The sequence below is a fragment of the Scomber japonicus genome, chromosome 24 (genome assembly GCF_027409825.1).
Source record: "Scomber japonicus isolate fScoJap1 chromosome 24, fScoJap1.pri, whole genome shotgun sequence".
NCBI classification, from domain to species: domain Eukaryota; kingdom Metazoa; phylum Chordata; class Actinopteri; order Scombriformes; family Scombridae; genus Scomber; species Scomber japonicus.
This window is the reverse complement of record NC_070601.1, coordinates 888,772-903,831: the sequence shown is the minus strand read 5'-3', so window position 1 is coordinate 903,831 and position 15,060 is coordinate 888,772. Positions and strand designations below refer to the sequence as shown.

The 15,060-nt window shown below is 38.3% G+C and overlaps 1 protein-coding gene across 1 annotated transcript; it reads left to right on the top strand.

The window, feature by feature from the left end:
• Window positions 1-2,754: 2,754 nt before the first annotated feature.
• Window positions 2,755-8,386, top strand: LOC128354257 (NLR family CARD domain-containing protein 3-like; the record flags this gene model as incomplete). Its single annotated transcript, XM_053314517.1, has 7 exons — window positions 2,755-2,826; window positions 2,963-3,191; window positions 4,141-5,938; window positions 6,046-6,219; window positions 7,129-7,302; window positions 7,397-7,443; window positions 7,839-8,386. Coding segments are annotated over 7 exons (3,027 nt in total), but the record flags the coding sequence as incomplete, so codon positions are not given.
• Between the last annotated feature and the right edge of the window lie 6,674 nt (window positions 8,387-15,060).

Genomic DNA, 15,060 nt, shown 5'->3' with positions numbered 1-15,060 from the left:
GATTTCAATGGAAATGAGCTCTGATTATAATTATTTAATACATTTCTGTTTCTGCATTCATTACTAATGTGATAACAACATTAAGAGAACTCAAAGATAACTGAAACTATTTACATGTTTATTGGTGTTTAATTGACTGAATATGAATGAAAGTGAAGCTTCCTCTCAGATTCAGTCAGTATGAGTCTGTGAATGTAAATCCTCCTCCATGCATCATGTGTGCTGCTCTTCACTTCACTGCAGCTCCATGGCGGTTTCACTGTTTTTACATTTTGGCTCTTTGATCATGTTGTTAGTGCTAACTGCTGTTAGCTTAGTTCTTCTAGAAAAAACAGAAATCTGCAGTTTGGTTGATAAAGGTATCGTTTGGAACTAAAAGTGAACTCAAACTAACAGCTGGAACTTTCCCGCCATTTTATATTAGAGGAGTGAGTGTGGAAGAGCAGAGAATATAACTACTTCAGTATATACTAAATAACTAATTAATATAATATTGTTCAGAAATTGAAGGAGAGGGACAAAATGCAATCTGTACTGAATAGGAGAAGATAAGACCTGTAATGCCCCCCATGTGAAGCATTTAAGGGGGGAATTCCACTCAATTTTGAAAATTAATTTCAAGCCCTCTTCCTCTCAGATTCAGTCACTTTGAGTTAGTGAATGTAAATCCTCCTCCATGCATCATGTGTGCTGCTCTTCACTTCACTGCAGCTCCATGGCGTCATCTAGTGGACTGATAGTAGAAGTACAGCAGCTGATGGCAGCTTTCTCTGCCTCGCACTGCTGTCTGGCTGCATTCACACTGATATATAACAGAAAATAACAGCCAATCACAGGAGGAGCAGCTGATATTTAGGATGTGACAGGAGTAATGATGTAAAGGATGATCTGTGTTTCCTCTCCAGATGAAGGTAGAAAGTGTGTGTGACTGATGTGGATGTGACTTCAGCAGCATGGATCAGAGTGAGGACAGAGAGGAGGGAGTCCCTACCTCTAAACGCTCTCTGTGTGGGGAACATGACAGCCAGACCAAAGCTCAGAGGTGAGATGAGGATCTCTAACTGTCCATCACTGTTCTCCACCATCATTATTCACACTCAAAGCTCTGTGTGTGTTGTGTAGAAGCCCAGAGCTGGATAGGCCAGACTTTGCTCGACCTGAACCTGAACCTGAACCCAGCTACGTGTCCCTCAAGTCTTTGGATGACCTCATTACATTTAAAGATCAACCACATTCATCTGATCAACAGTAAGTTTCTCACAGTTAAAATAAGAATCATTTATTGATTTTTGAATTTTGAATTTAAGGACAGAACTCTGATTTATTCTTTGTTACTGAAGTTCTCCAAAGAAACATTTTGGCACACTTACCTCAGGAAGTCTTTGGACGTTTCACTTCCAGCAGTGAACTGAATTTACTTTTCTTGGCTTTTCTTCTCATGTTGTTGTCAGTGGGTGTAGAGGACTGCTTGTCCTCAGCATCAGAACCAGAGCTGCAGTTTGAAGCTTTCACTATGTGCCAACGATGCATAGAAAATACAGAAAAACATCAAAACACATGTTAATTATGATATAAAAATATAAATAAACACTAAAATATGGAGCTGAGTGCAGAGATATTGCATTATAAATAACATGGATGAGGTGAATGTAAATTATATATTATGGAATATTGCTCTTCACTATTTAGTCATATTGCACTAGAGTGTAGAACTATGACTGAATGTAAATACTAATACAGTTCACAAGAATAATAAATAGGAGTATGAAATGTGATATTGCACAATATTAAGTATTATTCACATGTTATTGCACATGAATAAATAGCAGTGTGAGATGAATGGCAGTGATTATTACAGTGTGAGAGTATTACACAATAAAAGTGCTCAGTGCTTATTTGAGTTTACTGTCCTGAAACTGTCAGATACAACCACACACTGTCTCTAGCTGCCTTGCTCCAGGGCACTTCAGTGATGGGGGGAGAGTAAAGCCCAAACAACATTTTATTTACTCGTACATTTATTCATTTGGCAGATGCCTTTGTCCAAATCCAAGACAGTAGATCAAGGAGAAGCCTTAGACAATAAGACCCCAACACTCATTTATCACCAAATGAAATTTAAGGAGTTCATGTCTCTGTGTCCTCGGCTGAGTTCAGCTTCACCCCTCCAGGTTCTGCACACTGCACTGAATACAGCTCTACTCATACAGTTAATCATGTTTAAAGTTAACAGTGAATTCATATGAAACTACCTGGATACTACTGTGTTGTGTACAGTAGGTGTATTAAATCACTGACAGATTTAGTGTCCGTGTGTTCTGGGTGCTGAGCAGAATTTATCTTGTGTTTCTATCAGGAGGAAGCTGGACCAACCTGAACCCAGCTGTGTGTCTATGAAGAGTGATTGGTCTAAGGGTTTTCCTTATAACTTCAAAGATGGACGGCACTCTGATAACAGGTGAGGATTTCAAACTGATAACTAAAATAAAATTATGTGTTTTCATCAGACTCTTATTGAATTGGTGAGAGCTGTTGGGACTAAACCAAACTGACTCTGAGCTGAAAGCTACAAACAGACTGAGCTGTTGATTCTCAGTGGGATCAGCAGGACTAGTAAAGCTTTACCACTACAGGGAGTCATCTGATTCTCTGTTCACATCCAAGTATCACTTGATGGACCTTTAGCTTGTGTTAGTCTCTGTGTGGACAGACATAATGTGAGCTCATTCTTCATGATTCCTCCACAGAGTGGACCAGGAGAGCTCAGAGGATCCCAGTGGTCAGTCTGCCCAGCAGCATCAAACACACCTGGACTCCATATTTATGGTCTGTACCTTGTGTTCACAATCATCTCCATGCTGCACTTTGTAGACCAGTGGATTGTCAGTGTGTCCAACATGGATCTGATGTTTGCTTCATGATGTTAGTTTGATTGTGTTATTCATATATTATTCTGTTCCAGCGGCTGGAGGAGAACATCGTCACTTTTGTGAAGAACGAGCTGAAGAAGATGCAGAAGAGTCTGAGTCCAGATTACATAGAAGGCTTAGAGAGTCAGAGGGATGATGAGGAGGTGTTGGACGGTGAGGAGAAAGAGCAGAGGATGAAGAGCAGAGAGGCATTTCTGAAGATCACACTGCACTTCCTGAGGAGAATGAAGCAGGAGGAGCTGGCTGACTGTCTGCTGAGCAGTAAGAGAATTTTAAATTGCTAACCCTTTAAACATTTGTCAATATACAGGATTTTAAGTTTGACCACAGCTGAGATTTTGGTGTTTAGAAAGTCCCTCTGTTTACATCTTGGCAATACGTTTAGCATCTAAGCATCAAGTCAGCTAATAAATTGCGGCAACACTTGTAGTATATAACTTTAATGTTAGACTGACACATTTTGTCATCGGGGTCATCATGAAACCAATTATAAACAATATTTAAATGGTATTTATTTAAAAATACATATTATACAACAGTACACCTTGACACTAAACTACACTATAAACCCCTCTTCAACAGTCTACACAAGTCTGCAACAACTTGAATCTAAGTGGTTAAGAACATTAACAACAACAAGAGGTGGATTCCACAGTGCAAAGGAATCTTTTCGACCTTGTGCATGAAAATGGAATTGTGAAGTCAAATCAAAGCTTTAAGGAAACCTCTGATCACCGTTCATAAGCCTTTGATTTTGTGCTCAATTTGGGAACATTTACTGGATATTTATTGAACTGTAACACAGATAGGTAAAATAATATGCTGATAATATACTTTTAGATAAAACTAAAGTTGACTAATTTCGAGACATCACTGGATTCAATTGATAAGACTTTTAAAACATATATAAAAAGGTATCCAGGGGTGGGAATTGGAATATAACCTGTAACTCACCAGGACTCTGAGTTTCCCTCGAGTCTCCAATGTGGATTCAACCAATAACATTAAAACAGCTCAGTGTTCTACCCCATTGAACCACTGGGACACAGAGGGTGGAAGCTCTATTTCTGTGCCTTTCAGTATTTATATGCAATCTATCTTCAAATCCACAGAGTGACCTGAGAGTAGGCCGTTAATCTAGTGTGCAGAAGGTAGCACACTACCTGAGATAATTTCCTTCAAATTTAACATACTATTTTTGTTCTTTCAGAATCTCCTGCTATGTGCAAGCTTAACCTCAAGTCTAATCTGCAGAAGAAGTTTGAGTGTCTGTTTGAGGGGATCGCTAAAGCAGGAAACCCAACCCTTCTGAATCAGATCTACACACCGCTCTACATCACAGAGGGAGGGACTACAGAGGTCAATGATGAACATGAAGTCAGACAGATTGAAACAGCATCCAGGAAACCAGACAGACCAGAAACAACAATCAGACATAAAGACATCTTTAAAGCCTCACGTGGAAGAGATGAACCAATCAGAACAGTGATGACAAAGGGAGTGGCTGGCATTGGGAAAACAGTGTTAACACAGAAGTTCACTCTGGACTGGGCTGAAGACAAAGCCAACCAGGACATACACTTCACATTTCCATTCACTTTCAGAGAGCTGAATGTGGTGAAAGAGAAAAAGTACAGCTTGGTGGAACTTGTTCATCACTTCTTTACTGAAACCAAAGAAGCAGGAATCTGCAGGTTTGAAGAGTTCCAGGTTGTGTTCATCTTTGACGGTCTGGATGAGTGTCGACTTCCTCTGGACTTCCACAACAATGAGATCCTGACTGATGTTACAGAGTCCACCTCAGTGGATGTGCTGCTGACAAACCTCATTAGGGGGAAACTGCTTCCCTCTGCTCGCCTCTGGATAACCACACGACCTGCAGCAGCCAATCAGATCCCTCCTGAGTGTGTCAGCATGGTGACAGAAGTCAGAGGGTTCACTGACCCACAGAAGGAGGAGTACTTCAGGAAGAAATTCAGAGATGAGGAACAGGCCAGCACCATCATCTCCCACATCAAGACATCACGAAGCCTCCACATCATGTGCCACATCCCAGTCTTCTGCTGGATCACTGCTACAGTTCTGGAGGATGTGCTGAAAAGCAGAGAGGGAGGAGAGCTGCCCAAGACCCTGACTGAGATGTACATCCACTTCCTGGTGGTTCAGTCCAAACTGAAGAACATCAAGTATGATGGAGGAGCTGAGACAGATCCACACTGGAGTCCAGAGAACAGGAAGATGATTGAGTCTCTGGGAAAACTGGCTTTTGAGCAGCTGCAGAAAGGCAACCTGATCTTCTATGAATCAGACCTGACAGAGTGTGGCATTGATATCAGAGTAGCCTCAGTGTACTCAGGAGTGTTCACAGAGGTCTTTAGAGAGGAGAGAGGGCTGTACCAGGACAAGGTGTTCTGCTTCATCCATCTGAGTGTTCAGGAGTTTCTGGCTGCTCTTCATGTCCATCTGACATTCATCAAGTCTGGAGTCAATCTGCTGGAAGAAGAACAAACAACATTGCAGAAGTCTGAAACTAAACAGGAATCTGCAGAGACACATCTCTACCAGAGTGCTGTGGACGAGACTTTGAAGAGTCCAAATGGACACCTGGACTTGTTCCTCCGCTTCCTCCTGGGTCTTTCACTGCAGACCAATCAGACTCTCCTACGAGGTCTGCCGACACAGACAGGAAGTAGCTCACAGACCAATCAGGAAACAGTTGAGTACATCAAGAAGAAGATCAGTGAGAGTCTGTCTGCAGAGAGAAGCATCAATCTGTTCCACTGTCTGAATGAACTGAATGATCGTTCTCTAGTGGAGGAGATCCAACAGTCCCTGAGATCAGGAAGTCTGTCCACAGATGAACTGTCTCCCGCTCAGTGGTCAGCTCTGGTCTTCATCTTACTGTCATCAGAAAAAGATCTGGACGTGTTTGACCTGAAGAAATACTCTGCTTCAGAGGAGGCTCTTCTGAGGCTGCTTCCAGTGGTCAAAGTCTCCAACAAAGCTCTGTAAGTACACAGATAATTGACTTTATTCATTATTATTTAAATATGCTGCTGTCTTTGGAACAGGAAATAAGGTACCTATTATTTTTTTCTCTCTATTGTCTTTCCAGACTCAGTGGCTGTAACCTCTCAGAGAGAAGCTGTACAGCTCTTTCCTCAGTTCTCAACTCCCAGTCCTCTAGTCTGAGAGATCTGGACCTGAGTAACAACAACCTGCAGGATTCAGGAGTGAAGCAGCTTTCTGCTGGACTGGAGAGTCCACACTGTGAACTGAAAACTCTCAGGTCAGATCACTTTTGTTTACCCTGTGTTGTTTTTAACTGTTTTCAGTCAACAACTGAGAAAATCTTTTCACAATGTTATTAGTTAACTAAAAATAAACAAGAAGGTCTTAGATTGTATTAAATAGTGGTACATGCTTAAGTCCTTTCCCTTTTTCCTCCATCCAGCTTTCTTGTAATGGCTTTGCTAGTTTTGGAACCACTTACGAAAAATTGTGGAAATGTGTTTTATCTGTTGTACCAATGGGTAAAACATTATGCTTCTATATCTATTTTTAACATATTAATTTCAACCACTACTGGGTTGGATTGATACAATAGGGAATTGTTGAGTTGAATACCAACCAAGGTATCAAGGGCCGGGTGAGCAAGGTAAGGCTGACCAAAACAGTGATGGAGGAACATCCTGCCTGATCTGAACTTGAGTGATGCTTTGTTATTGGGCTTCTCTGTTTGTCATGGATGGCCATAACATGCTTCATGTTCAAACATACCATGATTCATAAATGTATTGATGTAATGTCTGTGTTCGAATTCTGTAAGGATATCTTTTATATTTGGCTAAAACTTACATTTCATTCTTTATTTCAAGCTTAACTGTATTGATACAGTACTTTTATAGGTTTTGTGTCCAAGAGTTTTTATTCCCAAGACATATCAATAAAAGTAATGTGCAAAATTAGCAATTAGGGAAATACTCTTTTATTCATTTTGCAATCAGTCAATTCTCAAGTCAGAATTTATCAACCTGGTCAACATATACCAAAGAAGATCCTGATTCTTATATGAAAATTAAAATCTGCAGTCCATATTTTGAAACAAGTACTTTGCAGAATCTGTAAAATATTCTACATCACTTACCTGCGCTAACAGCACTAATATACTCAGACTTTCCCTTCTGTGTGTTTGCAGCCTGTCAGGATGTCTGATCACAGAGAAAGGCTGTGTTTCTCTGGCCTCAGCTCTGCGGTGCAACCCCTCCCATCTGAGAGAGCTGGACCTGAGCTACAATCATCCAGGAGACTCAGGAGAGAAGATCCTGTCTGCTGGACTGGAGGATCCACACTGGAGACTGGACACTCTCAGGTATGGACAGACAATTTCAGTGGTAGTGAGGTATCATTATTGAACAGACTGAAGAGAACGTGCTATTCTGACTTTGTTATATCATGTCTTTCAGAGTGGACCCTGGTGGAGTCCAGTGGTTGGAACCAGGACTGAGGAAGTGTGAGTGGGTCTCTGGTTAGATTCATGCAAACAAAACCTAGAAAGTAAATGTATGCAGTGGTTGCAAATAGAAATATTTCAACGTTTGAATTGACTGCCACACAATTTTGAATAGACTTTCATTAATATGAATAGACCAGCTTTGGAAATCCTGTGTCTTTTCCTCTAGTACCACGATGATGTTGACTCTTTTTTTTTTTTTACTGAAACATCTCAACAAATTTGTAACAACAAATTATTGACCATTAAATCACTTCAAGCCAGTAGATGTTTAAAATTCACGAACTCTTGAACAAATGAAATGTTTATCTGTAATTATAATTGATTAATATTCAAGTACAAAACTTATTTGATAATCAAATCCGTCTCTGTTTTTATGTCATTCTCTTAATCAGATTTCTGTGAACTTACACTGGACCCAAACACAAACCACAAATTCCTCAAGCTTTCTGAGAACAACAAAAAGGTGACTGATCTGAGAAAGGAGCACCTGTATCCTGATCACCTGGAGAGGTTCAACTATTGGCCTCAGGTGCTGTGTGGCGAAGGTCTGACCGGTCGCTGTTACTGGGAGGTGGAGTGGGAAGGAAAGGTTTATATCGCAGTGAGCTACAAAGGAATCAGACGGACGGGGGACAGCGATGGCTCCAAGTTTGGAGGGAATGATCAGTCCTGGTGTCTGAGCTGCACTGATGGGGGATACAATGCCTGGCACAACAACAGTGGGACCCTCATCTCCTCCTCCTCTGTCTCTAACAGAGTAGCAGTGTATGTGGACTGTCCTGCTGGCACTCTGTCCTTCTACAGAGTCTCCTCTGACACACTGATCCACCTCCACACCTTCAACACCACATTCACTGAACCTCTGTATGCTGGGTTTGGGTACGGTGTAAAGTTAAACTCCTCAGCTTTTTTGTGCCAACTGTAGACTGTCATTCTGTCCTAAATCATAGTAGTAACTAACGAAGCACCTTTTTAAAATTGTACCCAAGTATGATGCTGGAGTGAATGTAGTTTGTAACATTTCAGTCAGTCTGTGAACAGTTTGGTTTGAGTGTAGAATACTTATTACACCTTTAAAACCTTGCTACCAGTACATTAATTTATCCTGCATTTGTAAACTCCATGTCTATAAATGGTGCAAAATGTTAGTAAAGGTCAGTTTAATGAACACAGTCATTGTAAATATTGAGATATTAACTTTGATAAAACAATGACTTAACTCTTTTACTTTGAATTACCTTTAACTGTATATGTGGGGAACTTATTAAACCAACTTTCTGAGAAGAAACACAAAGATTTGTCTTCATTTAAAAGTTTGAAACATTTCTTACCCTGAATCTGGGTGTGCCGACAAGACAAAAACACGTCCATGTTGTGTTTGATTGGTCTCGTTAACACACCTGTTAGATCCAGCTGGGCCTGTCTGAAGCACTTTACTATGAGTTGTATGTAAAAACAGCCTTAAGAGCTGACTTAGGAGTAAAAAGTCCAGTAAAATAATAAGTCAGATGTATGAGGTGAGTCAAAGTGTTGATTTAAACCTTCAACTCTGAAATTTTCATGTGATTAAGATCAGATGTAAGCTCACAGATGATGAGCCAATCAGACATGATGATAAACTTTGTGTGATACTAACAACAACCTAATATATCTCAAAATACATAAGTGGATATTAACAGTCTGTGCAAGATTTTAAAGCACGTTCAGTTTTTGAAAGTTAGCTTCTTAATTAAGGATTAAACAACCTATGGTAAAAGTGTTTTGTGGCTCACTGTGTTAATAGTTGTATGGTTATCGTCTTTATTATAGTAGTATTATCTTTAGTATTATCTGGTAACTTTTAGAAACCAGTATGGTGATTAAAAACAGAAATACTCTGAGAAAACATTAGTTCAGCTGTGAGATCCAATAACTCAAGCTGTTTGGCTGCTGATTGAAGGTTTGGAAGTTGTGGGTTCAATTCTTGGTCATTCTCTGAGTCCGCCACACTGCTGAGGAACCTCTGATGGAAACTCTTGGCTGTGTTGTGTAGCTTGCTGTGTTAGACAATAACTTTGAAGTGTGAAAGTTGTTGGTTCAATTCTGATGCTGGCAGGTGGCATTTTTAAAATCAGACACACTGCTGAAGTTGAGAACCTCTGATGAAGACCGTTCAGTTCAGTCTGATCCTGTGGCTCGCTGTGTTAGACGATATCTTTCAGATTTTGAGGTTGTGGGTTTGAATCCCAACTCTGTGAGTGAACGTTGAAAGTGATGACTCAAAGAAGAAGTAGAGAAGCGTTCACACACGTTTCAGCCCTTTCTCTGTAAACTGGACTTTGAAAACTCAACTGATGCCGCCTCTTCTACCTCGCTTCCTGGCCCTGCCTCCCTGGTGTTTCCCCCTGTGGAGTCGGCGCAGTTCGCAAGGCACATCCCACAGAATATCAGGCGACGGTAGAGCCCCGCTATCCCGCAGTCTCAATAGGTCAAAATAGCTGTACGTTCTCAGGCCGCTGTTGTTGATAGGGTCGTCCTCCATGCACTGAATGACTTGGCCAGCCAGGACCAGCCATGCCAACGCCAATACCTCCATTTCCCGCCAATTCAGCATACAGCTCAAAGCATGAGAAGTCCCCTCCAATAAATCTGCACATTTATTCCACCGAAACCTGACATTAGACGGGAACATTACAAACAAACATAAGACATGCAACAGGAGCCCCTCTCCATGTTGCCAGCAGAGCAGTGCCATTTTGTCCTATTCAATTTACAGTTATGATTATAATTGACTGAGCATTGATTCCTGGTTGACAAGATGATGATACTGATGTTGGAAAGTTATTTAATTATAGTTGACCGGGAAAGATGATTGAAAAACCATCAATTTATAGTTGAGACCATCATGTGTTAGACCAACGTTTCTGCACTCCGCACATCTAATTTCCGAATCCATATCAGGTAAGCATACATTTATTAACATTTATCTAGTATTTGAATGTTGAATTGTATGTTGTACTTGATATTCGTAAACGTGTAACATTATAGTTTATTTACATAATGCAGCATTATATGCGGTCATTCATGTGTTGTCAGAACTTCTACCATTAATTTATGAGTTAATACACAATTGTTGCAGCACACAGCAAATTCATTCAAGCACTTCATAAACACTCAGAATTTATAAAGCAAGCATTTGTGTACCAGTTTATTTCGTGGAAATGTTAGCTTTAAATAAACAGGATGTGAAAATATGATATACATAATGTATACATAACCTTAGCATTAGCGTAGCTCGATAAGATAGCTTATCTTGTTAACTGTATGAGGACAATGTTATCTAGGATCAGCGATCGAGGATACAGTCCATATTATCGCTCAATTTAAAAGCAATATGACCAATTTGCAGCCATTTTATTAATTACAGAGATATTAGAAAAGATACGTTCACTTTTCTTCTGAAGTTAGCATTTACGCTAGCAACATGACAGCTATGGATGGTGCTTGGATACAATCGGCATAATGATTACTATAACTTATAGAATATTATAAGTTAAAGATAAAGTCACAATACATGCACAGTAACAGCAGATTCACGTACACGCTGTGTGTTTCCATGGTTACAAAAACACTTGCTGTAGAGTTATCAGGACTGTGGTTGGTTGTTAAAGTTAAATTGCTGTTTACTTAACCTTTTTTGTCCTTTTTACAGATCATTGATCCACATCATTTATCAAGTAAGCAAGTCTTTAAAGTATTTTATACCTTATTTTTGTTTCTTTTTAATATCTGAATCTGCACACCACTTGCACAATGACATGTACAGTAACAGCTATTTAACTGACAGTTTGTGTTTTGCTTGCGTTTTCTGTTTTAGATGCCCTGACACTACAAATGGGGACTGGAAACGAATTAACCTTTTCTCAGGCAGATCAGAAGAGGCTGCATTACACCACAGACCAGTCAGGAGGGATTGGACGCCCTTAGAAGCTGTGAAATTTGGTGAAATGTATTGATTTAAGACATGAATGTTTGTTTTAAAAACATTGTGTGGGTTTTGTCATTTGCTATTAGATAAAAACCTGTTTAATAAGGCCCATCATATTTAGGCCTATGTCCATAACACCCTGACTGTAGATAAAGCAGGATTTGTATTATTAGCCTATTTTTATAAAGGCATATTTAGTAATTATTGTGGTTTAATATTATTATATTTAATATTGAAATATCATTGAAAGCACGTTGATCTATAGTTAGGTTGAAATTTTCAACATTGTTTCAACATTTGTGTTAGTTGAAATACCATTGAAATTCTGTTGAACTTCAGTTAGAAAATCAACGTTGTTTCAATATTAATTGAGGGTGAATCAACATCAGAGTTCAACGTTGTTTCAATGACCCTGCTATCTGGGGCAGCTCTGCTTGTAGTTGCGGCTGATGTCCACCGGAGGGCGACATTTGACAAGAAACAGCAGATTTTTTATTTAAAATGACAAAATATCTCATTTATAACATATTTAAATTGACTTTAGAAAAATAGGACACATAAAATAGTGTGGAGTGTAATTTAAAACTTTTTCTTTCTTTTTTTTAAGAACAAAATGTTTTTAAAATTAAATATCAGTAAATTTTATTAATTTAAGTTTTCATTAAGTAAATTACATTTTTTAAAATATTGATGAAAGAAAATAATGTTTGTTAATTTTATTTTGTACATTTTTTTTGAAATGTCAATATATGTGTGTATATGTATCATAATATTAGATATTTTCTGATATTTTCTCTGTGAATGCAGTATTAGTACTTCATATGGCTGTATGAATGAAATATTAGTACTTCATATGGAAGTAGGAATGAAGTATTAGTACTTTATATGGCTGTATGAATGTAGTATTAGTACTTCAAATGGCTGTATGAACGCAGTATTAGTACTTCATATGGCTGTATGAATGTAGTATTAGTACTTCAAATGGCTGTATGAACACAGTATTAGTACTTCATATGTTTGTATGAATGCAGTATTAGTACTTCATATGGCTGTATGAACGCAGTATTAGTACATCATACGGTCGTATGAATGCAGTATTAGTACTTCAAATGGCCGTATGAATGCAGTATTAGTACTTCAAATGGCTGTATGAATGCATTCATACTACTTCATATGGTAGTATGAATGCAGTATTAGTACTTCAAATGGCCATATGAATTCAGTATTAGTACTTCATATGGTAGTATGAATGCAGTATTAGTACTTCATATGGCAGTTTGAATGCAGTATTAGTACTTCATATGGCAGTATGAATGCAGTATTAGTACTTCATATGGTTGTATGAACGCAGTATTAGTACTTCATATGGCAATTTGAATGCAGTATTAGTATGACATATGGCTGTATGAATGCAGTATTAGTACTTCATATGGTTGTATGAACGCAGTATTAGTACTTCATATGGCAGTATGAATGCAGTATTAGTACTTCATATGGCTGTATGAATGCAGTATTAGTACTTCATATGGTAGTATGAACACAGTATTAGTACTTCATATGGCTGTATGAATGCAGTATTAGTACTTCATATGGTAGTATGAACGCAGTATTAGTACTCCATATGGCTGTATGAATGTAGTATTAGTACTTCAAATGGCTGTATGAACACAATATTAGTACTTCATATGTTCGTATGAATGCAGTATTAGTACTTCATATGGCTGTATGAACGCAGTATTAGTACTTCATACGGTCGTATGAATGCAGTATTAGTACTTCAAATGGCCGTATGAATGCAGTATTAGTACTTCATACGGTCGTATGAATGCAGTATTAGTACTTCAAATGGCCGTATGAATGCAGTATTAGTACTTCAAATGGCTGTATGATTGCAGTATTACTACTTCATATGGTAGTATGAATGCAGTATTAGTACTTCAAATGGCCATATGAATTCAGTATTAGTACTTCATATGGTAGTATGAATGCAGTATTAGTACTTCATATGGCAGTTTGAATGCAGTATTAGTACTTCATATGGCAGTATGAATGCAGTATTAGTACTTCATATGGTTGTATGAACGCAGTATTAGTACTTCATATGGCAGTTTGAATGCAGTATTAGTATGACATATGGCTGTATGAATGCAGTATTAGTACTTCATATGGCAGTATGAATGCAGTATTAGTACTTCATATGGTAGTATGAATGCAGTATTAGTACTTCATATGGTAGTATGAACGCAGTATTAGTACTTCATATGGCTGTATGAATGCAGTATTAGTACTCCATTTGACATAATGAACGCAACTAAACGCACCCAGCAGTGATCTAAGCTCCGCCCCTCCAACCAACCGGCCCATTCTACCAAACGCACCCTGCAGCTCTACTTGTAGTTGCGGCTCATGTCCACCGGAGGGCGACATTTGACCAGAAACAGCTGATTTTTATATTTAAAATGAGAAAATATCTAATTTATAATATATTTAAATTGACTGTTTAGAAAAATAAGACACATAAAAAGTGTGGAGTGTAATTAAACATTTACACATGAATAAATAATGTTCTCTCTTTTTATTTTTTTAGAACAAAATGTTTTTAAAATTAAATATCAGTAAATTTGATTAGTTTTAATTAAAGTTTTCATGAAGTAAATGTCATTTTTAAAATAATAAAATAAAATAATGGTTGGTAATTTTATTTTCTACAATATTTGTAAAAATATATTATATATGTGTGTATATGTATCATAATATTAGATATTTTCTGAGATTATAATAAAAATAAACTGTATATGGTCAACTGCCGCCATCCGGTGGACATCAGCCGCAACTACAAGCAGAGCTGCAGAGAGATTTATAAACTGTTGGAAGTTTGGTATTTTATGATTTTATTAGATTGTAACATATTTATATATGTTTATTTTATTTTGGTGGTATGAATGCAGTATTAGTACTTCATATGGCTGTATAATGCAGTATTAGTACTTCATATGGTTGTATGAACGCAGTATTAGTACTTCATATGGCTGTATAATGCAGTATTAGTACTTCATGTGGCTGTATGAATGCAGTATTAGTACTTCATGTGGCTGTATGAATGCAGTATTAGTACTTCATATGGTAGTATGAACGCAGTATTAGTACTTCATTTGACATTATGAACGCAACTCAACGCACCCAGCAGTGATCCAAGCTCCGCCCCTCCAACCAACCGGCCCACTCTACCAAACGCACCCGGCAGCTCTGCGTGTAGTTGCGGCTCATGTCCACCGGATGGCGACATTTGACCAGATGAAACACTGTTTTATTAATGTTGGCAGGTTGTTATTTAAAATCATTTCAACATCTCAGAGGAAATATATCAATTTTAACACGTTCTTCTTTGTTTTCTTCTCTTTTTTTTCTTCACGACGCTTTATGTATTTATAGTATTTTATAACATAAGTTGTGTTATTTTATGCACCGCCTTCCTCTTTCCTCCTGCCTCCTGGTCAAACTTTAACTTTCACTTCTTCGGATCACGTGCTGCGGATAGCTTTCTCCGTCTGAAGGTAATGTAACAGACAGTTTCTGTGTTTTTACACTTGAATGACTCTTGGTTCATGTTGTTGCAGTAACTGCTGTTAGTTTAGCTCTTCTAGAAA